Here is a 26,081-nt window from a genome sequence, read left to right on the forward strand (position 1 = left end):
TCCTCCCACATTCCAAAAGACGTACGGGTAGGTTAATTTGGGTTTAAAATGGGTGGCGCGGACTTGTTGGGCCGGAAGGGCCTGTTACCACGCTGTAAATAAAATTTTAAAAAATTTAATTTAAGTTAGATTTTGCAGAATGATACTTGTACAAATGAGTTACTCTTGGTGGTATTCCTAGGAAACCTAGATGACTAAAGAAGATATTAAAGGAAAATAAAGAGCCACTATTTCCCTGATATGGGAAGTGGACAATTTGGAGTTGTGGTCTTAAAAATTATAGCTAGGCCATTAGCTGAAGTTTGAAAATGCTTCCCAAAGAGGTGGAATTTGGATTTCTCTTCCATTTGGCAATTGATGCTGGTTCAGTTGTAAATTTTCTGATTGGGAATAATAGATTTTTCTTAACCAGGGATATATGGAAATGGCAGAAAATGTGGAGTTAGGTAACAGGTTAGCCATTGAAAAGACTGGAGGGGCTAAATAGACTATTTCTGCTCCCTCTGTTAAAGGTTCATTAGTCAGATTGAAACTATGTTATCTGTTACATAATTAAAATTGAAAGAAGGAAATAAGGAATTGCCTCCTACAGATTTCATGTTGGAGACAACACTTTGTTTCCTTTTGGATGGAATGGATTCTAGGAAGCAACTATTATTTGAAGTTATTACACTTTTCACTTGAGGTACCTGAGATGCTAGTCAGGTAAAGTTAGCAGTATCCGTGGAATAATTTGTGAATTGATGGAGAAGTGTCAATGGAGTTTCGATGTATTGAACAGGATGTGCTGTGGGCCATATCATTTATTGTCTGACATTTGTACTGCCACCTCCCCATAGCATTTGGTTTTCACTTCCCTCTTCAATCTAGGCCAATTCTTGATGCATTTTAGGTCAATGTGACATTACTCTTTGGAGTAAATGTAGCTACATGTTCTGGCAAGTGGTTTGCATCAACTTAAGTGGATACTCCCATAATACTTGGGCATTCCACCAGATTATTTTTTAATTACAGCCAGTGGAAAACATTTACAAACTATTGAAAGGTGGCTGTCCCACTCTCTCTCCTCATTATCTGGTATTTGGGCTCCATAAGAATATCAATACTGCATTTTGTATTGGTCAGTTCTTTGGGAAGATTTCAGAATACAGTTTCTAAATCACTGGTGATTTTCTAATAAGTTACAAAATAGGCCCTAGTGCAATAAATATTTCTTGTAGAGGACAAGTAGGCTGATTCTCAGTAACTGTGCAGGGTTATGGTGCTTGTTCATGGGATCAAATGTAATCTGATTGTCAACTGAATTTGTCAACTTCTGAAATTAGTTGCTTCTTTCAAAATATAAAATCATTATTGTACTCATCACTCCTGTCCTAGCAAGAGTAGTGCCTTAAATTTTGCAGAGATTACCTCTACGATGTTTCTTTTTCTGCTTTAAAAAGTTATAACATAAATCCTCTAGGGTTTTTCTCATCAAAAATTAGTCAGGGTGACAAAGTGGTGCAGCTAGTTGAGCCACTGCCTCACAGCTCCAGTAACCTGGGTTCACTTCTGACCTTCAGTACTGTCTAAGTGAACTTTGCACATTCTCTCCGTAGCCATGTGGGTTTCCTCCCACATCCAAAATACGTGCAGATTGGTAGGTTAATTGAACAATGCAACTTCCCCTAGTATGTAAGTGAGTAGAATCTGGCAAGGAATTGATGAGAACATGAGGGATATAAAATAGTTAAGGGTGGGAATGGATCCTTGGGCTTACTGCCAAATTGGTAAATTTATAGTCTGGGCTTTGCAGTAGCAGTGGTGAGGCTATCAATAACAATCATAGTTAAGGGGCAAGTTAGATAATAACTTCCTTCTCACAGGAAGGATTCCAAAGCAGAAATTGGAAAATCTTTGTGTGATTGTCCTACTGATAGATATATAGATAAAAAAACAGATTAAGGCAGGTGACTAAATACATGTTCAGGTTTTAAGGTATGTCTTTAAGATGAAATAGGATAAGGAGATCACATGCTCTGTAGTATTTTGGGGGTCATGTGTGAAGAGTATTGGTTTATTATTGTCACTTGTACTGACGTACAATGGAAAAACTAGTCTTGCATACCGATCGTACAGGTCAATTCATTACACAGTGCAGTTTCATTGAGATAGTACAAAATGTATTGATGTAGTACAGGTAAAAACAATAACAGTACAGTACAGAGTAAAGTGTCACAGCTACAGAGAAAGTGCAGTGCAATAAGGTGCAAGGTCACAACAAGGTAGATCATAAGGTCATAGTCCATCTCATTGTATAAGGGAACTGTTCAATAGTCTTATCACAGTGGGGTAGAAGCTGTCCTTAAGTCTGGTGGTACGTGCCTTCAGGCTCCTGTATCTTCTACCTGATGGAAGAGGAGTGAAGAGAGAATGACCTGGGTGGGTGGGGTCTTTGATTATGCTGGCTGCTTCACCAAGGCAGAGAGAGGTAAGGACAGAGTCCAGGGAGGGGAGGCTGGTGTCCGTGGTGTGCTGAGCTGTGTCCACAACTCTGCATTTTCTTGCGGTCCTGGGCAGAGCAGTTGCCGTATCAAGCCATGATGCATCCAGATAGGATGCTTTCTATGGTGCATCGATAAAAGTTGGTGAGTGTCAAAGGGGATAAACCGAATTTCTTTAGCCTCCTGACGAAGTAGAGGCGCTGGTGAGCTTTCTTGGCCGTGGCATCTACGTGATTTGACCAGGACAGGCTGTTGACGTTCACTCCCAGGAATTGAAGCTCTCAACCCTCTCGACCTCGGCACCGTTGATGTAGACAGGTGCATGTACACTGCCCCCTTTTCTGAGGTCATATAAAGTATCATATAAAGTTGGAGGGTTGGATAAGAAGAACACTAACCCCGGGGGCACAGTTGGTGCAATGTGTAGAAAATTGAAGACCTCAAGGATATTTTGAATATGAGGTGGAGGGTGTCTAGTAGTAGGATCACTGACCTTGTGAACACTGCAGTGCATTGATGTGCTTGAAAGTTGGGGCCAGAGACTGGTAGAGGACAAATAGAGAGCTGGGGTCCTTGAGACCCAGAGCAGCAGGGCATAATTTTTTTATATTCGCCTGCAGCCAGTTAGCACTGATGCTGGTTGCCTCAGGAGATGTCAAAGTGGAGTAGGGACCAGAAACTCTGTTATTAATTGTGGAAAAAATGGTACAACAAACATTTGTAAATCTGATGAGCTATGACATTGATATATTCCTTATTGAATTTGAATTCTGTGATTCTGAAATTGATGCCATGGGAGTTTAGGCTTGAACGTTGGAAAGCAAGAAAATAGTTTTTTGTAAAGAAACAATAAAATCTTACATGGAGTAACTTGGGCCAGATCATGTTAGTGAGGCCTCCCTAACTTTGAATTGTGGCCCCTGATCCTTCTATGTGAACGCTCACTTGGGCCAGATACAGAGGGCATACCTTGCTGGGCCTCCAAAGCCTGAAATTTGGCAACAGGGCATCGGGCATTGCTGGGGGCAGAGATTTGCCAACTATAAAAGTTGCCATTGACATTAATTTTCTTTAATATCTGATGCATTCAGAAAATTTAAATTTATTACAATATTAGAAATGTATAAATAAGTTATAAATATATGAACAAAAGTTAACTGAAACATTTAAATGATTAAATACATTAAACTAAAGAAAAATAATTAAAGCAAGAAATTTGCTTCCCTTTCCCTTTAATCTTTGCCCTTCAATTCTCATTGGAATCGGTGGGTCTTGGATCCTGTGCTATGTCCTAGTGATTTATCCAGCATAATGCTGGGGATTCTTAACAACACTGTGCCTCACCCATAGACTATGCGCAGAGTCCTTTGGCAAAGCTGGCTGATAGATTTAGCCTTCCGAATCTACCAGTCCTGTGGGTTTCACCATGCATGCGTTAAAGTTAGGTTCTTGCTTCAGTTTCTACACCAGAAAACCGATGGTTCAACAGGAATGGTCAGAAAAAAGCAGCATGATCTGGCCATTGAAAACATGAACTTAATCAGCTCCAATTCTGCTGTGATTATTGTCTGTTTTTGAGATTTAGTTGTAGTTCACAGAAGTTGTATTTAGTGATCTTTAATTGGGTTTCTTGCTTAGATCAAGGTTAAGAGATAAATTGTGGTGTCTGTATTATACATATTTAATATACTAAGAAGCACAACAGTACTATTCTCAAATCAGCTGGTGGAATATGGCATAAAATTTTTGATCAATCATTGATTGAAAGCAAAATTAATATTAATTGCATATACTGAATTGCCTTTTCAGACAGTGCTGTATTGTTGCAAAACTGACTTGATTTGGTGGTTGACCGTGGGCCTGATTTAAAATAGTTGGTAATTGGTACTCGTCTTTGTGTCATCCCAACCACCATGGCTGGATAGTAGAATAAAATTCCACAAATTGGAGTTCTCTGAACCTTCCCTTTGATGCCAAAATTGTATTAATAGCAATTAACTTTAGCAATGGTCTTATTCCTAATTAAACATTGACAAGCTTTTGTTTTTAACAGGCTCGACTGTGGTGGAGGATAAAACAGTATTCAGCCTGGAAGAGAAATCTAAATCTTCCAAGAAACGAGTCCATTATCAGAAATACACCAAAGGTGAGTTGTAGCACTTTGTATGCAGTATTCTGTAGTTGATATTAATACGTATCCAAATTTTGACACTTGCAATTTAGACTCGGATATCTATATTTACAGCATGATATTTCCTAGTTAGGTGGATGATTTGTGTGTGCTGTTGTTACTGACTGAACTGAGCTACACAGAAGCTGTAACTGGGATAAATAAAAACTTTTATTTCATGCAGCAGATCTTCTGGAGAGAATCTAGTTCTCCTCCCCCGACACAATGTTTTATACTTTTTGAACACAAACACAACAATAAATGATTAACCACGGTTTCAATGGCTATAATCATCTACTTAACTTTAACATTTGGAATATAGACAGGTAACTCCAGAGTTAGATCTTTACAGTGGTAGCACATTCCAAATAGCAGAACCCCTTTGAGTATTCTATTAAAGGTGGCTGGTCCAAAAGCTTCTGAGCACAAACTCCAGACACCCAAAATATACTGCTTTAGTTAGTGTTGAGGGATGGCTCCTTGAGTATACAACTAGCCAGAATATTAAGTGACAGATCAGGTCTGTCCTGAACTGCCCATTAAGTAGCAGGGGATACGCTTTTAACAATGTGTTAGTACAGGAGATGGCTACGTAATGCGTTTCCTGCTCTCCACCTGAAGTGTTCAGTGACTGCCAATGAACATGGACATTCATCTGTTGTCTTCCCCTGCGTAGCTTCAATGATACAGAATCAGGATATCCCATGCACAATGATTTGTTTCAGTGACCCCAAAGCATCAGTTAAAAGTTAAATTGTGAACAGGTTCCACTTCCTGAAGACTGGTTCTCATCTTATTTAATCCATAAGAATGCTATCCATCATTTCATAACTCCAGAACAATTGCTAACAGTGTTATGACTTGTATTAGTGCATGTTCAGGAAACGTGATTATTTTGATTTGTTGCAAGAAAAATGTATATAGCAATAGCTAGTTTTTTAATTACAAAATGTTTGGAAAGACCTTGTACCTGAGGCAGCTTTTCCTCTCTTGCCCTAACCCTAGAACTTAATTATTGCTGTAAGTGTGCTAACCTATTGGTATTTACCATGCGACTTAGAGCACCTGCTATAATTTTGAAGTTAAAGCAACACTTGAGGCTTGAACAAGGCTTGAAAATTCCAACTGTTGTTCATTTCAACTAATGATAAATATTTTTGAATAAAATGGCTTTTTGTATTGGGTAAACTTAAACAAAACACAAAGTAGCTGGAAAAGTAAAGGATTATATTTAATGACATTTATGTTAATTGGAATCTTAGTTTTTCACCTTTTTTCATAGAAACCTGTGTAGAAAAACTTTTCAGCTTGGACATCTCTCCAAGGGGCATACCCTATTAAGATGAGTTGCAATCTTGCAATAGTTTTCCTAGGAAATATGAAGCATACTAGTGCTCCTGCAAAAGACATGTTTTCTGAAGCAATTAATTTTCCTCTATCATCTCTACTTTGATGTTTCATTTGAGTTGATGTTTAAAGCAGAAAGTAGATGGACATAAGTCATAAAAAACCAGACAAAGTATATTTCATAAATATATAGTTTGACATGAGAACAGGATATAGTCTGAGAAGAAGCTACTCAAATTTTGAGGCAGATAAATCATTTCACACTATCTGTAGTCTTAGATTGCTATTTTGTGCTCAGCTGTAATCTCAACGAGAAACATCAAATCATTCATTCAATCCAACTAATAAGTCAAAGCTCCATAGTACTGCTGTGCCGATGGGGATCCATATTTCCAGTTTCCCCTCTAGGGATCCACCTCAACAATGGAATAGTCAGCTTTAGAAATATTAACTTTAAGCTGAAGGTTGCCTATGGTTTGTTAGGAAATTATAGTTAGATTGATGTGCTATTAGTTTCCCTCTGCTTTGCACAAGTTGGATTAAGATGAAAAAGTTGCTGAAGCCTGTTCGATCTCATTGTTCTGTGATAGTTACTCTTGATCATATTATTAGAGTGTGAAAGCATTTCTTAAATGAGTTTGCTTGTCTACTAACTCCTATTAAAGCTTATACTGCCCAGAGTGCTCATTTTTAGAATTAGAACTGAGACCATGATTCATTTTAGTCTCACGTGCACATGCAGATACTTTTAAGTTGTGGTCGCAAGCAGGAAGCAGTTTAGTTCACCACTCCACCGCTCCTACACCTACACCCCCCCCCCCCCCCATTGTTCTTCAGCTTGAGAGGGCTAATGCGGCATCTTGGCCCAAAACATCGACTATCCCTGCCTGACCCATTGAATTCTTACAGCAGGTTCTACTTTGCTCCAGATTACAGCATCCACAGTGTCTTGTCTCCTTGACCACTTAATACATGTTCTAGGGTGAGTGGCCCTCCAGTTTTGAAGCTACTGCTGTCAGGAAATAGTGAAACTCATTTGCAGAAGGTAGCCTGGTGATTTGATAGTCAGGCCTAAGATTTTGATTTAAAAGCAAGAATAAAACTTTTTGATAATTTACATTAGTAGTTGGATTAATCTTTTAGAGTTTGTAGGTCCTTTTACCCGTGTTGATTAGATTGCTTTCATGTCAATGTTTCTGTGAGCCCTACCCAGTATACAGAATAATGTCCTTGTGAACATCTTTTCTCCAATTCCAATGTCAGGAGCACAAAATTAGTGACAGGAAAAAAATGTTGTCTTGCTATTAAACACCTGTGATCCAGCAAATCATATTACATGTCAGTGCAATGGTATGGGCTTTTACAATGTTATAACTGCAGTATACAGCAGAAACTTATTGTTTTTGGAGCTGGAAGTAATAAGTGTAGTTCATATGTTACATTAATCTTGGCTTATGCTCAAATAAAGTGACTTTTGGCCTATCAGTTTTGGTAGAGTTCTGGTTAATTCAGTTGAGTTTGAGCAATTTCCGTGTAATTTCTAATTAACACCTTTTGTTTGCAATTGGATGATAGGAAAGGACCTCTCTTCTCGAAGTGCTAATGATCTTGCCTGTGTATTTGGAAAACGGATCAAGCGAGCTAAAGGATCTAGAGATGATGAAAAGGGAACAGAGGTGAGGCTTTTACATGTATTGATTGTACTAATTAAACTAAAATGTAAAATAGTAGAATTGATTGTTTCCATTTGTCCATCACTCTTCTTTGAAAAATTATTTGCAGCCACATATGATACTTAGAGTTAATTCCAGACTTACAAATGCACCTGTCTTGAAGTGCATGCTGTGGAATGAAATTAGTTATGAAGCATGTGATAGGTTGTAAGAGGGTGAAGTGATGAATTCATAACTTTTAAGATTAAAATTAAAGGGCAACTTAGAAGCGAAACTATCTATTATTGAGTGTAATTAAGATGTAGCATCTGTTATAAACATGTTAAAGCAGTATATTTGAATTTTATTGGAGAACACAATTGTTTGAAAGTACAGTCTTAAAATATGTCGGAAACAAAAAGAGTGTCATTAGACCAGATGCCTCATAAAAAGGAAAAATACTTGTGCAGATTTCATTGGCTGAATGACCAGCCTCTGTGCTTTGCAGTTAGATTTAATGGATTACTTTCTCCTTGAAGAGTAGCTAATCTTATGGAAGTAATCTTCGTGCTCATCTAAGCAGTGCTTATTTTTATTTGTCGTTAAAGACAAATGAGACCTCTGGCATTTAAATATGTTTTGTATACTGTAATACATTCCGGAAACATCTGCAATTTTCTCAAAAGTTGATTAAAAAGTTTGAAAATATTGAATTGAAATTACAGTTGCACCTCCTGCAAATTTCCACATTTTTTTTCTCTTTCTTGTTGCTCACGTGTTTGTGTAGAATGAGAAAATACAAAGTACAGCTTCCATTGCTTTCTATCAAACTGAACATCCTGAAGCTCTTAGGCTTTTTTCCCATTTGGTTCAGACACCATTTCCTTCCTCTTACAGCTGTGTTTCCTGATGTGGCCTTATCACTGCAGAAAATGATATAGGATAGACAGGGTCTTGGCATAGACCAGTCACAAGCTTTACAACTAAACAATATGTTCCTGAAAAAAGATTGAGTCTGGGAAGGGGCTCCCTTCTCAGATTTGGGTGCACTGAGTTCATTTGATTCAAACTATTTGACTGTGATGTCTTGGTGTAACTCAAGAAGTACAGTGCATCTTATCGCTCTGAACCATATGATATTTTGGAAGAATGCAACCAACATTCAATACTCAGCTGAGACGAAGTGTTTTTTTTTAGAAACAAAAACAAGCAAACTGGACTGTAATAATTCCTCCATGGTCTACTCCACTTAATCTTGCTGGCAAAGCATTAGTTGTTGAAGTGAAATGCTGTCAATAACGCAATCTAATTATAATCTCAATAAACACTTAAATCCAGCTGTATAATGTATGATTGATGAGTAGTATGTTAGCTCTGACTGGCTGTATGAATTATTTAATTGTGGTTTCATCTAAAGACTTATGTTGAAATCTATTGATGCTATACATGGTTAAAATCTCACTAACCAAGTAAAATCACATTATGGCAGAGGAGTTCTTTCACCTGAAGTAAACTGAAACTGAAGCTGAAGCTTTTATTTATTCATCTATTATGGTGCCATGCAATTTTGTCCTCAACAGTGTTCATTTATAAGTGGATAATCATGAAAGGGACAATTATATTTTGTATTACATAAACTATATAAAAATGTATGTTATCACTTCTGATTTGGGGTATTTCTTCCTTTAATATGATGCATGAAAGTACAGTTCAACAGGTACTAATGTAGGTTTTAAAGCTGCTAGGGGCTTTGTGATAATTTGAGTGTAGAGACTGACGCTGTTTGTTGGCTAAGACAACATAGCTAAGTGCTAATCTGTTCTTATTAAATGGCAAACAGTTTCTCAAGGAAAGACATGAGATATTTTGGAACATTGACCTTCTCCTTCCATCTATCAGTCATCCTGCTTAAGATGAATTGACTGATCACTGATCAGAACTGAAACATGAACCCTTTTTGGTTTGATCCTCTTTTATCCATTTTAAACAACTCTGGTCATCTTTCTCTTTATTGGACTTAAAGATTTTGAATCTTGAACAACAGCATTTCTGATTTTTCAATGTTTGTTCATTGGTCCTATGTTGATGTTTATTTTTCTTTACAGTGAATGTTGTCATGTTGTTGCTGCCTATACTCTGCTCACACGGTCTGCTTTAACATAATTTATCATGGAGGTAATTTTCATGTAGTCATTTTATTTTTATGTAACATGGTAATATTTGTTGACAGAATGATATGCCATTATTTTTGAGTCTAAACACTTTAAGATAAATCTACAGTGGAAGTACAAGTCGTAATTTATTTTAATAGTAGTTTTCAACGGCATGGTTCCCTTACTTGTCTTATTACTTTTGACTGACTGCACCTGACTTTGTTTTTTTTTGTTTAAAACATTACAATCACTTCTATTCTGTTAGTAGTGGACAGGTAGTACTGAAATAATAATTGGCCTAGGTGCTCAATCTTCTGACTCTCCAGTTACACTTAAGATTGATCAGTTCATTGGTAAGGGAGTCATGCAGGTGAAACCTACCGTTAAAACAAATGAAGATCGGTACTTTCATTATTGATTTATTTTAAAATATTTGGACACAATAATGGCATATTCCATTAATTTAACAAATATTACCAATTTATACAAGACTATAAAAAGCAACTTCTTAACAGGATAAATTGTATTGAAGCAGTTTGTGTGAGCTGAGTATGGGAGGTCAACATAGCTGAGTCAATAAAAGATGATTTTAAAAAACTAGCTGGTGGGAAAATAACTTCATTGCATAATAGGCTGTGAAATTCATCTTGGTTTTCCAGACACCTAGTTTTATCGTGCAAAAACAGCAATAGCTGATGTTTTGCTGTATCAAATCTTCAAAGGATCTAATCAGTATAGAATAAATGGTGGTAAAATTCATCAGCTGAATATAAGCATTAATAAATAAAATCTAAATGCATTGGATAGTTCAGTTTGATAAATAGCAGCTTTTGTTTTGGAAGTCCACGGTACTGGAGGAATCAAACAAAAACTGATCTGCAGTGTTTTTCTGTTTTATTTGCAAGAGTTCTTATGAAGAGCAGTAACCCACCAAATTTGGGTCACTTGACCAAGATTTTAAAAAATGGTGAAATTAAATGGGGAGCAGTTTTGCACCATCTCAAATTTCCCCCCAATCCTATCATTACATTGAAACATATGAATCCTGCAACATGGTAGGAGGCCATTCAGCCTGTTGTGTGCTTGTGTGCCACGTCCTTGAAAGAGCTATCCAAATTAGTCCTCCCAGCCCTGCAAAGTTTGATTCCCTTGCATGTTCTTATGGAATCGGATTTTGCCACCCTAGGAAGAAATTTCTTCTTTTAATTCTGTGGCCTCGGATATAAACATGTACAGCCTGAGCGATTTACTCCTTATTCCATCAAAAAATTAATATTCTTTGATTTCCTCTTAGTCTTCTCTGCTCTGAGACAAATAGTTTCAGCTTCTCTAGTCTTGTCACATAACTGAACTCTACACTTATCTAATTTCTGAGTTTAAATATCCATATACTAAAATGTACTTAGTTTTAAGTTGTATGGGGGTTTTAATCACAAGTTTTAGATTTAATGTTGATCTGAAATTAATCAATAGACTGTTGCAATATTGAGATGATTCATATCACAAACCTGTATTGTTAATCTTGTCTCAATGGCTTTGAGATCATCTTTATCCTGCTTCCCTTGGCAACACTTTGAGGAATGCTGGAAGCTGTTTGCTTCTCAGTGCATTTCCAAAATTGACAAGGTTTGCATCTGAGTCAGCAAGCTCTTCAGCCAACGACTGAGCTCGACAACTGATGTTTGTTTCAGCTTGACTTTTTTTGTCCTCTCTTCCCTAATCAGAAGCATTTAGCATATTTTAACCCTTCTCCAACTGTGGTGAATAAACACAGCTAAAGCTCAAGCAAACAAAAAAACTCTTCTGTTTCTCATTTAAGTGGAAAAACAATCTTGGTTTATGTGACACTTTTCATTTTGATTGTGCAGTCAGTGTGAGATGCACAGATGTTCACTGATGTTGTAGAAAAATTACAGTAAGCTGTTTAAAAAATGGGACAGCAGGAAATGTCCACTTTAGCCATTATTGTTATTGAAGTAAATTGAAAAATATTTGACGAATAAATCTACACCTTATTTAAATAGACATCCCCTTTAAATTGTATGTGATATCCTTGCAAGGATTTTCAAATTCAATAACAAGTCCAACTGAAACAAAAGGAAAGAAGGAAGCAAGGAATTGTGGTTATAAAGTGTTATGTTTTTATTTTTAATTTCTATACAAGCCCTCCAAATGTGAGGAATTCAGCTGTGCATTCTTACAATAAGTCATGCTAGCTTCCTATTTATTGTAAGAGAAATTATTGCTGTGGCCAATGATTTATAGTTTCTGTGGGAAAATGGAAAATCAAAGGAATACAATCATCAAAATATCAGAAAATTCCACGTTTTTTAAAAATCTGAATTTGACTTCTCTAATGCACAAATACAAATGCCCTGATAATTGGCTTTCTAAATATGTCTTTCCATTCACTTGACTTTTTTTGTACATATTTCAATATCCTATTGTCTTTAAAAACTGAATGTATCATTATTGCATTTCTTTAGATTCCACTTGCCCTTGGATCATTATATTAACTGACTTGATTTATAAGAAATTAAGATGTGTATTCCTCTGCAAACCACTCTTCCTACTCTGCCCTGCAGTTTTCTGGAGCAGTACCTCAGAAATACAAATATTGCTGTCTCAATGTTTTGCAATAGGCTAAAATAGTCACACACTGTTTCTCCTACCACAAGGCTCTTTTCCAGAAACTTGTTATGTGGAGGTTTTGTGTGAATAGGTCACTTGCTGCATCAGGGTTGCTATGGTATGCACTTGGAAGGAATCAGTCTTGTTCAACTTCCAGAAATGTGGTTGAACCGTGAAATTTCTATGCTTCTTGGGAATGTTCTGGTAGAACTTATTATTGTAGTAGTGGAATTAATGAACTTATAAAAGAATGGGTGGTTGGTACATATTGCTCTTATAAACTATAGAAATGCTCCAAGGGTCATCAAATAATTAAGAATTCACCATGCACAGGACTGAGTGGCTATCCATTCATTATGTAAATAAAACAAAATTGACATTTAACTTTGAGAAATATTGTTTCATAACCTTGGTAGATATAATGAAACGTGGTAGTGTGGAATAGTGCTAAGTCTGCATGTGCCATTGCTGCAGTTATGGTGACATATCTCCCCATCAAGATGATATTTGTACTTGAGCAAAATTATTTACATTTTTGTTTTACTTTCCAGTCTTCAAGTTATTCTTTCTGTATAGTAATCAGTTTCCAGTGGCATGGAGTCATTTCCAATCAAGTTGAGCTGATTATTCAAAATAATCAGGAAGTAATTGTAGAAGTGAGCAATAAAACTTCAGCTCAGTTCGGATGACTACTTTGACTCACTTATGTTTTTGTAAGTGGAGAATGATTGGCATGAGAAGAGCTCGTTGAACATTTATAGGTCCTCCCCAAGTTATGGCAGGGTTTAGTTCCTGTGAACTGTTCATAACCCAAACCATTTTCAAATTGGAAACGTGGCCGCAAACCAAGTTCCCAAACAGCAGATGATGCCTGCAGCTCCACAGCAACCAGCAAATCCTGCCTGCCTTGATCGTATGTATGGCTGTACGTAAGTCAAGCATTCATAAGCTGGGGGAATGTGTAATAGCTTTGACTGGAAGATATTGTTCTTTAGTGAAATAATGTTCTTTAGTTAGGAAATCTGTACATTCCTTTTGAGATTTTTGTTGTGGTAAGTAGTCTGCATTCCTTGGTAAGGTAATGGTATATTTAATCAAATTTTGAATAAATAAGTTTGAGTGGCCACCATATTATCAGCCATTCCATTTGCAAAGTATACAATTACTTTTTCATGAAACTTGGATGGAGAGCATCTAGACAGAATCTGTAAGACACTTCACATCATTCTACCTTTTGCCGTTTATTTCTAGTCTTGCACAGAATTGATTAGATACATATTAAGTGGATTGAGCATGGGCACAATTTTGTTTAGCTACTGCTGGTAAAGAGCAATTTCGTGAGTAGCATGGTGGTAGACATACTTTGATTTTGTTGGCAGTTCAGAACACATTGAAGGAGGACCAGAAGCAACTGGTTTAGACAGAAGTGGTCCTTGGTTTTGATTGTTCTTATGTCAGTTTTGTGGCCCAGGTGACAAGAAAAATAACACTAGCAACCTTTTTTCCATTATCAAGTTTAAATTTTATTTGTGGGTAGGAGAAAAGTGAAACAGATGTATTAGAACTGGCGATGCAATAAAAAAAATTGTTTCCTAGATTGTAATCCATGTAGATGTATTATTATTTTTAGATTGATGCTTAATGGAATTAAACAAAATACTTGATGTGTTCCTTCATTATAGAGTTGGTGTATGTGTGTAGCAAAAAATGGATTATCCTCAGAGTATTTAGTAAGCCCCTGGTGTCTGGTATTTTTTTCCATCATTGTTATAGCTCTTTTTTTTTAAAAGTACTATTTGGCTGTACCAGTAGCTAGTTTGATCAATACTGGCCATTAATTGAGGAAGATGCAAGAATGGATTGCTACTGAATTTCGTGTTTTAGCCTTTTCGTACATTTGCAAAGATGAACTTAGTTTGTCGATTTTCTAGTGCATATTGACTTGAGCAGTAGAGGGAGCCATTTCCTCAATCCAAGGGTTTTACAAGCAGATTGAAGATGATTGTGGTTTTTTAAATTTTAAAAGCGCAGGACTTATGTGGTCTTTTTTGCAGTTCATTTTTCATCTATCAGGAATGTTGGCTGGCTGCCTTACTAATATTGCTTGAAGATGTATATTTTTGGATTTGAGAGTAGTGTTGGCCATAACATCAGCAACATAGTAAACCTACATACCATGTGAAAAATAAAACATTCTTGAACATAACTGATTATTAATTTGGAATATTTCATTTGTTAAATAACTGCAGCTTAAATAAAATTACCAGTCTTATCTGATAGACCTGGCAAGAAAGTTAAATAAACAAATGCTGGAAATCTGAAACCAAAAGAGAACATGCTGGGCATGTACCATAGCCTTGCCATTAGCAAAGAAGCTTAATCAGATTTTTAACTGTCACATTAAATCATCCAGTCTCACCCTTTCAGAGAGATTCCCTTTGTTCCACCCATTCCCCTCCCTCACCTTTGCTACCTAAACTAACTTGTTTTCTCAATTTCTCAGTTCTTATGAAGGGCCCTAGACCTAAAATGTTAACTGTTTCTCTTTACGCAGATGCCACCTGAGTGTTTCCAGCATTTTCTGTTTTTATTAGTATTGGCAAGAAGCAACCATATCATCTTGTCTGGCAGAGGTAGACTCAGCCATGACAGTTTGTTTAAACAATGACATTTATGTCAGATTTCATGTATCTAATGACCATTTGGTTGATGTGCTGCTTGAACTATACTGCAGCAAGAAGCCAAAACCTTCAGTTGGAGAAAGGAAAATTTCACAAGGAGGGGGAAGGAAAAGAGAAGAATGAACATGCACCCATCTTCATTATTAAGTAAACATCAACTCCTTGCGAAAGCTTGCCAACTTATCAGTATAGAAGTGAATCACATTCTTAAAGTTGGCTTAACTGCTATTGATCAAATAGGTTATGAATAGCATCACAGAGGAAACAATTTGAAGTGATAACAGCAGAGCAAGTTGGGGTGGGGTATGGGTGGTGTGAGGTAGTTGTCATTTGTAATCTGCTGCTTTTGTACTGTTTCTTGTTAATATCTGCAATATCTAGAAACAGTGCAGCAGCCTGTTCATATAATTCACATAAATTACATATTGGAGTCCTCCTGCAGTATGTTGTGCTCCTTCCTACACAAACAGTTTTAGCTTCTTAGAACTTATAAATTTCTTTCAGTTAATATTTTATTATTTGCACTTCAGTTGATAATTTTGCTTTAAATTTTTGTGGCTCTGTTTGTTGGGGGAGGGCTGAATTATTTTTGCTCTGTATAATATTTCTGGAGCCTAAGTGTGAGCTTGGTAATAAAAAGTTATGTTGGATGGAGGGGTGGGGAAAGGAGTCCTGCAAAAACAGCAGAATCAGTAATGAGGAATAAGCTTTTCAGTTAGGCTGAGCAATGTGGCAAATGCTTGAAGCAGCCACTGAAATCAGCTAACATTCTGGACTTAAATGGTGCCTTCCAGGTGGGAAAACCTGGGGGACCTTTCACCCAATTGCATCAACTAACTTTCTAGGTGTACTCTTTCCTTAACTTTTCACTTACTGGCCTCATTGCTGCTTGGTGTATTGGTGGCATTTCCTGCCCAAATTGTCTCATTGAGACAGTGAAATTAACCTCTCCTCACATTTTGCTGCAATGGTCAGCAGCATTTCTCTCAGCATTGACAAATATTGAAATGCTTCACTCCCTTTCTGTTCATGGCGAGAGGAGCCATACCTGAACTTTTTCTTGGTTTCTACTCTTTATAGTAACAATTATTCACAGTAGATGACTGATCTACATCTGAAAGCCTAGGAAAAACCCACTTTTAATCGGACAGTTGTGGCGGTTTTTTGGCGGAGTCTTGCCCTGGTACTTGCTCCTTGGGGCTTTGTTAAGCTCCACTGCAGAGCTGAAGGGAGAGGCTTTGATTTATCGGCAGCCCTTTGTTCCGTCAGTTTATCCGACCAGAAAGCAGAGTTGGCTGTAACGTGTCGCCATTAGAGACTGAACATTAGCTGAAATAAACCATCCTGCTTCCTTTGAAAAATGTCCTGTGATTGGTTAATTAATCAGTCAAAGGGGAATGACATGGCGCTTGGCTTGAGGGACCAGGCTGAAGAGGTAAACCAGCCTATTGATAAATGGTTTGTTCCCGAATTCATATATCACAAATACTTAGTAATTTTTTACCTGAGTTTGTGTGAAGGCAGATTGCAGATGATGCTTTCTCCCTTTTGCTGCTGTTATTAAATTGCTGCTACAATGAACTATAGGTACAGCAGGAAAACTGATGCCACAACACTTCCACTGAACTTGTGTTCAAACTTCATGTAACTTGTAGTTAATTGGCAAATACATTTATCGATAATGTGTTGGTACCTTAAATGAGATAACATTAAGTTATTAATAGTTACAATTTTCAAGGGCTGTGTTATCCATCCATTAAACTCTCTAGGATGTTCATCAGTGCTGTGGGTAAGTTTTAGGTGTGTTATCTTCTGAGCCAAACAAGAAATGTGACATTTGTAAATTTTAAAGCATTGATTTACTATAAATCTTATTGATCAGCTTGTGATATTTGTGAAAGAAATTTTCCTATTGCACTTGTCAATTTCTGTATTCATTTCAATGTTTCAGCTGCAAATGTGATCTAACTTCACATTGGTTTTGATCCCTGCAAACAGTGCTATATTTTTCAAATTAAAAATGTGGATGATTTATAGTTTGTTTTAAATGAAAAAATTTGCACATTAAGTAGCTGTATTTCAGACTCATGCCAGTCAAAGGTACAAAATATTTTTCTAAGAAATGGATTTTCAATAGAAGACTTTCTGCAATTTACAAATGTTTTTGGAGAGGAATGTCGGGAGAAGATGGATTTGTTTTTCAGAGTTGCAATAAAAATGTTGTATTATAGATTATGAATCCAAAGAAAGCTGTAATTGATCATAAGGGAACTTGAAATGGGTTGATGAATATGTTGGAGGATTGGGCTGAATTTGTGGTCTTGAACTGTTAATACAAAATGTATTTCCTGCCAAGACAATAAAGGTGTTGTTCTTCCACACAATCCTAAAACTAAATTTCTATCCTGAATATTTATTTGATTAAGAACATTGGCACCATGTATTTCTGCTGATTGCTAGCTGTGGCCTAGATAATTCTCTGGGTGAGTGTGTAGAAAAAAGTAATGATGGAGGCTGAGTGAGTAAATCAGCAATGCTTCAGTACTTGGAGTGAAATAACCAGAACCTTGGTGAGTGCAGACTCCCAAAGTGATTTAAAAGAAAAATTAGTTGCAAGTACATTGCTGTTTTAATCGCACTGTTAACAATACTGACAGTGTTTTGTTTTTAAGTTTGAATCAGCCAGTGGAAAATGTTTTGCCTTTGCAATCTCTGGATTTCCCCTCCCTAGTTCTGTGACCTCTTCTGGTCCTACAACCCATAGATAAACTAGAAAGTGCTAGAGATACTTGGCAGGTCAGGCAGTATTTATGGAGAGAGAAAGGCTAACAGACCTTTCAACAGAAAGGTAAATATGGACCTTTTTCAACAGAAGGGTAAATATGGACCTTTTTCAGCAGAAAGGTAAATCTGTGATAATATTGATGAAAGGTTATTAACCTGAAACGTTAACTCTATTCCTCTTTCCATAGATAAGATTTCCAAAGACGTTTAATAAAAATTGCTTTAATAAAAATATAGCTATTAATCTCAAAATCCTCTCCCTTAACTGCTCTTTCTTTCCCATTTGCCCTGACCCTTCCCTCCCTGCTCATTCCCCCATCAATCTACCCACTTGGTTAACACTATAGTGTGAAACTAAAGCATTTTTAAAATTGTATTCTTTTAAAATAGACATATGAGATTAAGGTGTTAATTTTGTGTTTGTGTTAATCCCATGTGCTAATACAGATTAATTTGTTGCAAAATAAACTTGTGTTTAAAAAGGTTTAAGCATATTCCGAAATGCACATTTTAAACATAGTAACTGGGGATTAAAGCAGTTTTCAGCAACTATGTGTACTGTAAGGTGTACCAGTAACATTGAATGTACTGTTGATATGTCAAACAGACGTTTGTGATTGTAGTGATTTTTAGCGCTTTTTTTCCTACATGAGTGAAAGAGTTAAAGGGCACTTATGAAATCCCCTCCCATCTATTTTAATGGTATCAGCATTTTTAACCTAAACAGGTTAAGTATTCAGAGCAGAATAAATTTTGCATTATCTACTTCAGAATTAAGTGTTATAGTAAACATCTATCTTGTCATCTATATCTGGGACACTCCAATATTACAGTTTCCAGTTTACTGGCTCTAATCATCTCATTTTTACTCTGGACTTCCAATCCTACTCCAAATCCATCCCTGAATGGAATAGCCCAAGGCGCTCTGCTTTTTTGAATAGAGCTGAAATCAATCTCCATTTGACACTATCTTCTGCTTGTCTGAACTTGTTTTTGCATTGGAAAAACTTATTTTAACTCCACTCACTTCCTCCAAATGAAAAACATATTGCTATGGGGATCTGTATAGACGCTCACTGTGACAGCCTCTTCATGTGAAATGTGAAACATTCCTTATTTCAGCCCTCCCCAGCTCCCAACCTCTTCTGCTACATTAACAATTGGTGTTAATGTTGGTGCTATTTTGTTGAAGTTGGAAACACCTCCAGGAATTTCCAATCTTTCACCTTCATGTGGTCCATCTTTGAAACTTCCTTTCCCTTTATGATGTGTATTGCTGGTGGACTACTAATTAGTATCTTCTTAAAATCCTATTGACAGCTACAGCTGCCTTGGCACTTTCTCCCACCCACTTCCTGGAAGAACCGTATGAGATTCTCTGAGTCTCTTTGTCTCTGTGGCATGCTTTTTGATAATGCCACCATCCATACTGGCATTCCCAATGTCCTTTTTTGCTACTGTGGTTAATAGGGCTCTGAATCATGTCCACTTCATTTCCTGCATTTCTACTCTCACCTCTTACCCTCCTCTTCAGGACCCATGCCCACATTTTGCATGACCTCAGTCTCCACATTCAATAGATCCTCCTCCAGTTTGGTACCAGTACTAAACTGGTCATCTCCACTGTCATTATTCCCAAGAAATGTTTCCTTCACAAAACCTGGTTCATGTTTGAATTATTATCAATGTGCCATACCCATCCCTATTAACCACAGTAGCAAAAAAGGACATTGGGAATGCCAATATGGATGGTGGCATTATCAATGCCACTTTACCTTATTCCTTCATACTGTCTAGGTTCAAATTGTCCAGGGTTCCAGGCATTTGTTCTAGGCAAAGCAGACTGCTCTGCACTGGGGAGACCAAATGTGGACTATGGGAATGCTTTCCAAAGCACCTTTGTTCAGTACACAAGCATGATCCTGAGTTTCCAGTTACCAGTCACTTCACTGTCCCACTTCCATTCTGAACTCCGTGGAATCTCAGTGTGAGCTCAAGAAACTGCTCTTCATTTTTTTGGGCTGGACACATTCCAGACTCCATTTTGAATTTAGTAACCAGATAATCTTCTGTTACCATTTACATCCCCTTAAGACCCATCACTATTTTCTTGTATTACCATGCCTTTTTCGCCTTGTACCATTTACCTTTAACATTTAATGCCCTGCCTTCCACCCTATCACTGACCATTTTTTCTCCTTGCATCTTTTTGTTTGCATCTCAAAACTTTTTTTCCAGATTTTTCTGATGAAGGGACAGTGACCAGAACCAGAAACATGACTATTTCTCTCTCCCCTGATGCTGCCCGAGAACCTCTAGTATTCTCATTTTTAATCACAAACTTCCAGTGTTTTCAGTATTTTGCATTTGTGCTTGTATCAGTTTTTTTTTGTACAGGTCTTCCCCAGGTTATGACAGGGTTCCATTCCTGAGAACTGTGTAACCTGAAGTTTGCAAGTCAGAAGTGTGACAGCCTGGCAATGTACTTAAATTAGAGCAGGCCAACTAAGGACAATATTCAGTTAAACCAGGGTTTTTAACTCAACCATTCAGAGTTCTCTGTAAGCTGCCATGATATTGCCGTGAACTGAGTTCCCACACAGCAGAAGATGTTTGTAGCCCCGCAGCAGCTAACAAATCTGTCCTGCCAATCTCCCAGGTGCTTGCTCGTATGTACGGGCTGTACATAAGTCGGGTGTTCATAACCTGGGGAGGACCTGTATTCAAGGTGACATTTTCTCTAATTCAGTGAACTTGCCACACTTAGAAATAGGGATGCCACATGAAGGGAAAATTATTTAAGTATCTTCTCTGAAGAGATTTGCTGCTAAATGCTTGCATTCCATATTCATGGGTTTTTGTTTACAGTCCAACCAGTTGAATAGAGAGGGGGGAACAGTTTGATATTAAGTGCTAAGATGCAGAAATCCACATGCATGTGTACTTGTGTATGGCCATGATGCACAAGCTTCAGTACCCCTGTGGCAGAGCCTGGTCTCCAGTTGTCATGGTTCCCCTTGCTGCTAGATCAAGACCATGTTCTGTGAAGCCCATGTGCTGGCTGATGTGCAACAACTACCCCATATTAAAAGAAATCGCAGATGGACAAGTTTCACTCCGTGTATGAGCTTTTGCACCTGGACTATTGGGATACTCATGGACAATCCCAATAGTGACAAAATGCTGCTGTAATCATAGCTCGGAAATGCAGATACTTTGACATCAGTGTCACTGCATTGAGTGAGACATATATCAGCAGAAGATGGCCAGTTCAAAGAACAAGGTAATGGGTGTATCTTCTTAAGGAGGGGTAAACTGGAAGAGGAACCCCATCTTAACAAAGTGAGCTTTGCCATTTAAGAGTGGGGTAATAATGTCTCAACGACCCACCCTGCAGCATTAGTGAATACTCTTTGGCTCAGTCCAACACGCTATGCTTATCAGTGTACGTGCCCTATTCGTATGAAGCCAAAGGGGCTTCGAAAAGATCCTGCTTCATATCCCAAAATGAGAATGAACTGATCCTCCTGGGAAACTTCAACATCTGGGTTGGAGGAGACACAAGCCTCTGGCAAGCTATGATCGGCCAGGAAGGAGTAGGGAGGGCTAACTCCCAAAGTGTCCTTCTCCTAACAAAATACTTGGAGCATGGCCCTGTCATAACCAAGATCCTGTTTCATCAGAGGTAAAAGTACTAACGAAACCCCTCCTGCCTAATCTATTCTATTATCTCCATCAACTGGCTCCAAAGCAACAGGATCAACATAAGTGATGATCAATGACCAAGCTCCCAATTGTCTCAAAAAGTGGCTTTCTCAGACAGCATCTCAGACAACCCATCAACTCCCAGCTTGCAGGAACAACAAATTGCCCAGATCTTATGGGCTTCCCTGAAATCCACCATAACTGGAACATGAGATGAGACTTTCATTTTATCCACCAAGAAGAATCAGAACTGACAAGGAGATTGAGGAGCTAATTAACTGCAAAGATAAGGCATTCTTGAGTTGGAAGCTTTTTCTTTATTCAAGGAAAAACATCTCCACAGGCATCTAAAGATAGAGGTCCAGCAGAAAACTCAAGACCTAAAGAACAGATGATGGAGGGAGCATAGGAGGCTCAGCAACTTACTGACAGTCACAATGTGTACAGGTTCTTCAGCCAGTTGAGGCCATCTATGACCCAAATACCTATCACTAAACCCTTTTGAGACCCACGGAATGGTGGTGAACTTGTTAGGGAGAAAGACGGTCAACACCCACTGGAAGGAACACCAAAAGCCACCTCAACCATGACTGTTTTTGATGTGAATGCCCTTGACTTTAAACTTTAGCAGCTTATTTGAGTCCGCTTTGCTACCAATCAAATCTGACAAAGTAGAAAAGGCCATATCCCAACTAAAAACATCAAGACCTCAGGAGCAGACGGTATCTAGGCTGAAGTTTTAAAGCTTTATGGCTTGACAGGTGTGGATGGTGTGATTGCTTCAGTCATGAATCAGCATTCATGCCATCCACATCTGGCAAGCCATAAACCGCAGTACCTCCAATACCATAATTGAGATGATTTTTAAGGCAAGTTGAAAGGGAGTGCTCCTTTTTGTGGTGGGCAACAGGAAATGCTGGAAATACTTAGCAGGTCAGGAAGCGTGTGTAAAAAGAAGCATTTAACATCTCAAATCCGAAACCCTTCGTCAGAACATACAAGATAAGATTTCTTTATTAGTCACGTGTACATCGAAACACAGTGAAATGCATCTTTTGCGTAGAGTGTTCTGGGGGCAGCCTGCAATTGTTGCCACGCTTCCGGCGTCAACATAGCATGCCCACAACTTCCTAATCCATACGTCCTTGGAATGTGGGAGGAAACCGGAGCACCCGGAGGAAACCCACGCAGGCACGGGAAGAACATCCAAACTCCTTACAGACAGCGGCTGAAATTGAACCCGGGTTGCTGGCACTGTAATGGCATTATGGTAACCACTACACCACTGTCCCTGAATTGTTCTGAGAACTTCCTATCTAAAACAAAGAACCTTCCCCTCGAAAATTCCACCAGTAGGGCTTTTCACTGCCAAGGGCACTGTGGAAAATAGCCCACAAAAACCAAGACAAATTCAATCTAGCTAATTACTGCCCAATCACCAGCAGTGACAGGCGGATTCTCAAGCAGTGTTATTAATTAGCACATACTGACCAATAATCCACTTACTAATGCCCAGTCTGGGTTTTGCTAAGACCCAACTCCAGATCACATCAGCCACGTTCAAATCATGGACCAAAGAGCTGAGTTCTAGAGGTGAGGTGAGAGTGACAGGCCTTGTCATCAAAACAGCATTTGATTGAGTTTGGCATCAAGATGCCCTGTTGAAAATGAAGTCAATGGCCATTGAAAACTCCAAAAGTGGGAGTCATATCTGCACAAAGGAAGATGGTTGTAATTGTCGAAGGTAAATCTTTCCATTTCCAGGATGTCATTGCAGGGGTTCGGGGCAATGTCTTAGGTCCAATGTTTAATTCCATTTGCAGCTCCTCAGCAGATGAAGCAGCCTGTGCCTTAATTAATGAGCTTCAAAGTCTCATCAGGTGTGTGTTGGTCTTTCCAAAGGTTAGAGTATAAACTGATGCACAGAATAATTTTTTCTGTCACCAGAATAACCTGTACAACTACTTGGCAGATGATTCATTTTTAAAAAAAAAATGGAATGTAATTACTCATCCAAAAAAGGGTTATTTAAGTTTAAGTGTGATGAGCAGTAGGAGTGCAAGCTTAATTATTTTTGACAGTCAAATAGGTATAAGCTTGTGATTAAATAATTCTGGCTTTGTGATTTTGCTGAATGCAGAAATATCAGACCTTTGAGTTGGGTTGGGTTAGTCATCAAATTTCAGCAACTTGTAGGGAAAGGAGATGACTTTATCTGACTAATAGTATTTTACTGCATATGTTCTCTTTATTATCCAGGCTTCTGAGCTCTGTGTGTATAAGGAACCTGAGCACATAATCTAGAGTGACATTTCAGTGCTGTACTGAGAGAGCAAAGATGTCAGATGTGCTGTTCATTGGATGATAATTTAAACCAGTGACAATACTGTTTTACAAAACTGCCTATGTAACTTGCTTTCAGTAACTTCCAAAAGCAGGTCAGAATTTAATCCTGACAAGTACAAGGTGATGCATTTTGGAAAGTTAAATGTTGGTGCATAGAGGGACCTTGAGGTTCAAGTCCATAGTTACCTGAAAGTGGCAACACAGGTAGACAGAGTGGTGAAGGAGGAGTATGACATGCTTACCTTCATAGGTCAGGGCATGGAGTATAAAAGTTGAGACATTATGTTGCAATATTACAAAACACTGATTAGATTTGGAGTATTATGTGGAGTTCTAGTTGCCACATTATAGGAAGGATGTGGTTGCACTGGAGAGAGTGCAGAAGAGATTCAGCAGGAGGTTGCCTGGATTGGAGGCCATTAGTTATGGGGAGAGATTGGATAGGCTGGGCTTCTTTTCCCCTGAGGGATGACCAAATAAAGGTACATAAAGTTATAAGAGACATAGAGTAGATAGCCATAATCTTTTTCTTATCTTAGGGTATCAAAAACAAGGCCTAGATTTCATATGAGAGGAAATTTTAAAGGGGATTAGGGGGAAAAGTTTTTACACAGAGTGGTTGATGTTGCTGCCAGAGGAGGTAGTGGAGTCAGATACAATCACTATGTTTAAGGGGCATTTAGAAAGGCACTTAAATAGGGAAAGCATAGAAAGATGCAAACCTAATGCAGGCAAATGGGATTAGTGTAGCTGGACAAAAAGATCGACATGGACGTGATGAGTCGAAGCATCTGTTTCTGTGTGTATAACTGTCTTTAATTTGGATATCCAGTGGCAAGTGACTGGCCTCATGACTCCCCAGAGCATTTCAGCCACCTAGAATATACAAAGTGGAGAGTGAAGCTGTATACTACATGTGCCTCGAGACTACAGCTCCAAAACACAGCAAAGCAAGGTACATGTATTATTCACTTTCTTCCCCATGGCTGCAGTAAGTACCATCTACCAAATGTCCCACAACAAGCTAGCTTCTGACCTGCTTTTGAAAGAAGGTTCATTGGCAGCTCTGTAAAACAGCATTGCCATTGTGGTTTAAATTATCATGCAGTGGACAGTGCCTCCCAAACCCATGACCTCTGCTTCCTAGAGAATGTGCTTAACATTCTAGCCTAATGCACTTGTCATCCTGATTTGTAAATGCATTGCCAGTCATTCATCAGTGGTGAGTCAAAAGCTGAGAACTCCCTATCTAACACAAAATGTCTTCCCCGTGAGGACTCCACCTAGGGGCATTCAGGGATAGGCATTGAATGCCGGTGGCTTCTACATCTCATGAATTAGTTAAAAGGAGCTGGAGTAAGTAGCTTAAAAAGTATGTTAATCTATGTATGATCTGATAAAATGGAAAGTCTTTGCTTGTTACATTTTATGAGAAAATGTTTTTTTAAAAAAAAGCAAAATAACTAAAACTAAACCTTTTATAGTCCATATATAACTTAACAGAAAATAAATGATTGCTTCTGCTTCTGTTACCTACTGAGTCAAGTAGATCAGGAAGTTAATGTCTTTGCCATCTGTCTCTGGTGAGTTACCTGACCTTTTCTGTGGATGCCAAAGATGCTACTGCTGGGTATAAATGGAACTTCCTTCTGGTTTCTAAAGCTTTGGGGAAAAAACATTGTGTACCCATGATACTTCCAGGCAATTCTGGGCGAGCTTTACAAAATTTGCACTCCTATAGCAATTTTCTGTCTCTGATTTTTAATTCCATAAAATTTTGGAGAGGCTGCATAAAACATCAGGTATAGTCAGTTTATCCATAGAATTAACAATCAGGTCTACATTGCAGAGGTAGATATTAGAAATGTTTGCTTCCTTTTCTTAGTATTTATTTGTTATTGATTTAGCAATGATACGACAACTTGTATAAATGGGTAAATTGCCAGAATGTAACAAAGACAGCTGAAAATATCTAGGATAAAGCTTGACATGTTCATGTTCCTTCAACACAACCACTGTTCTCAAATATGTGGAGCCTCTTAGCTGCAGATGGAAATTCCCTTTCTTGTTGACTTTGCTCTCTGTTCTACCATTTGCAAGTGGGATTATAAATTATAGGGAAGAAAGTA

The 26,081-nt window shown here is 38.0% G+C and overlaps 1 protein-coding gene across 1 annotated transcript in view; it reads left to right on the top strand.

Moving 5' to 3' along the window:
• The window catches only part of pinx1 (PIN2 (TERF1) interacting telomerase inhibitor 1), a 95,717-nt gene that overhangs the window by 17,122 nt on the left and 52,514 nt on the right, over positions 1 to 26,081 (top strand). Inside the window, exons 5-6 of the mRNA XM_052024704.1 lie at positions 4,537 to 4,629; positions 7,576 to 7,676. Coding sequence (XP_051880664.1) covers positions 4,537 to 4,629; positions 7,576 to 7,676 — 194 coding nt within the window. The remainder of the gene's footprint in view (positions 1 to 4,536; positions 4,630 to 7,575; positions 7,677 to 26,081) is intronic.

The sequence above is a fragment of the Pristis pectinata genome, chromosome 10, assembly GCF_009764475.1.
Source record: "Pristis pectinata isolate sPriPec2 chromosome 10, sPriPec2.1.pri, whole genome shotgun sequence".
NCBI lineage: Eukaryota > Metazoa > Chordata > Chondrichthyes > Rhinopristiformes > Pristidae > Pristis > Pristis pectinata.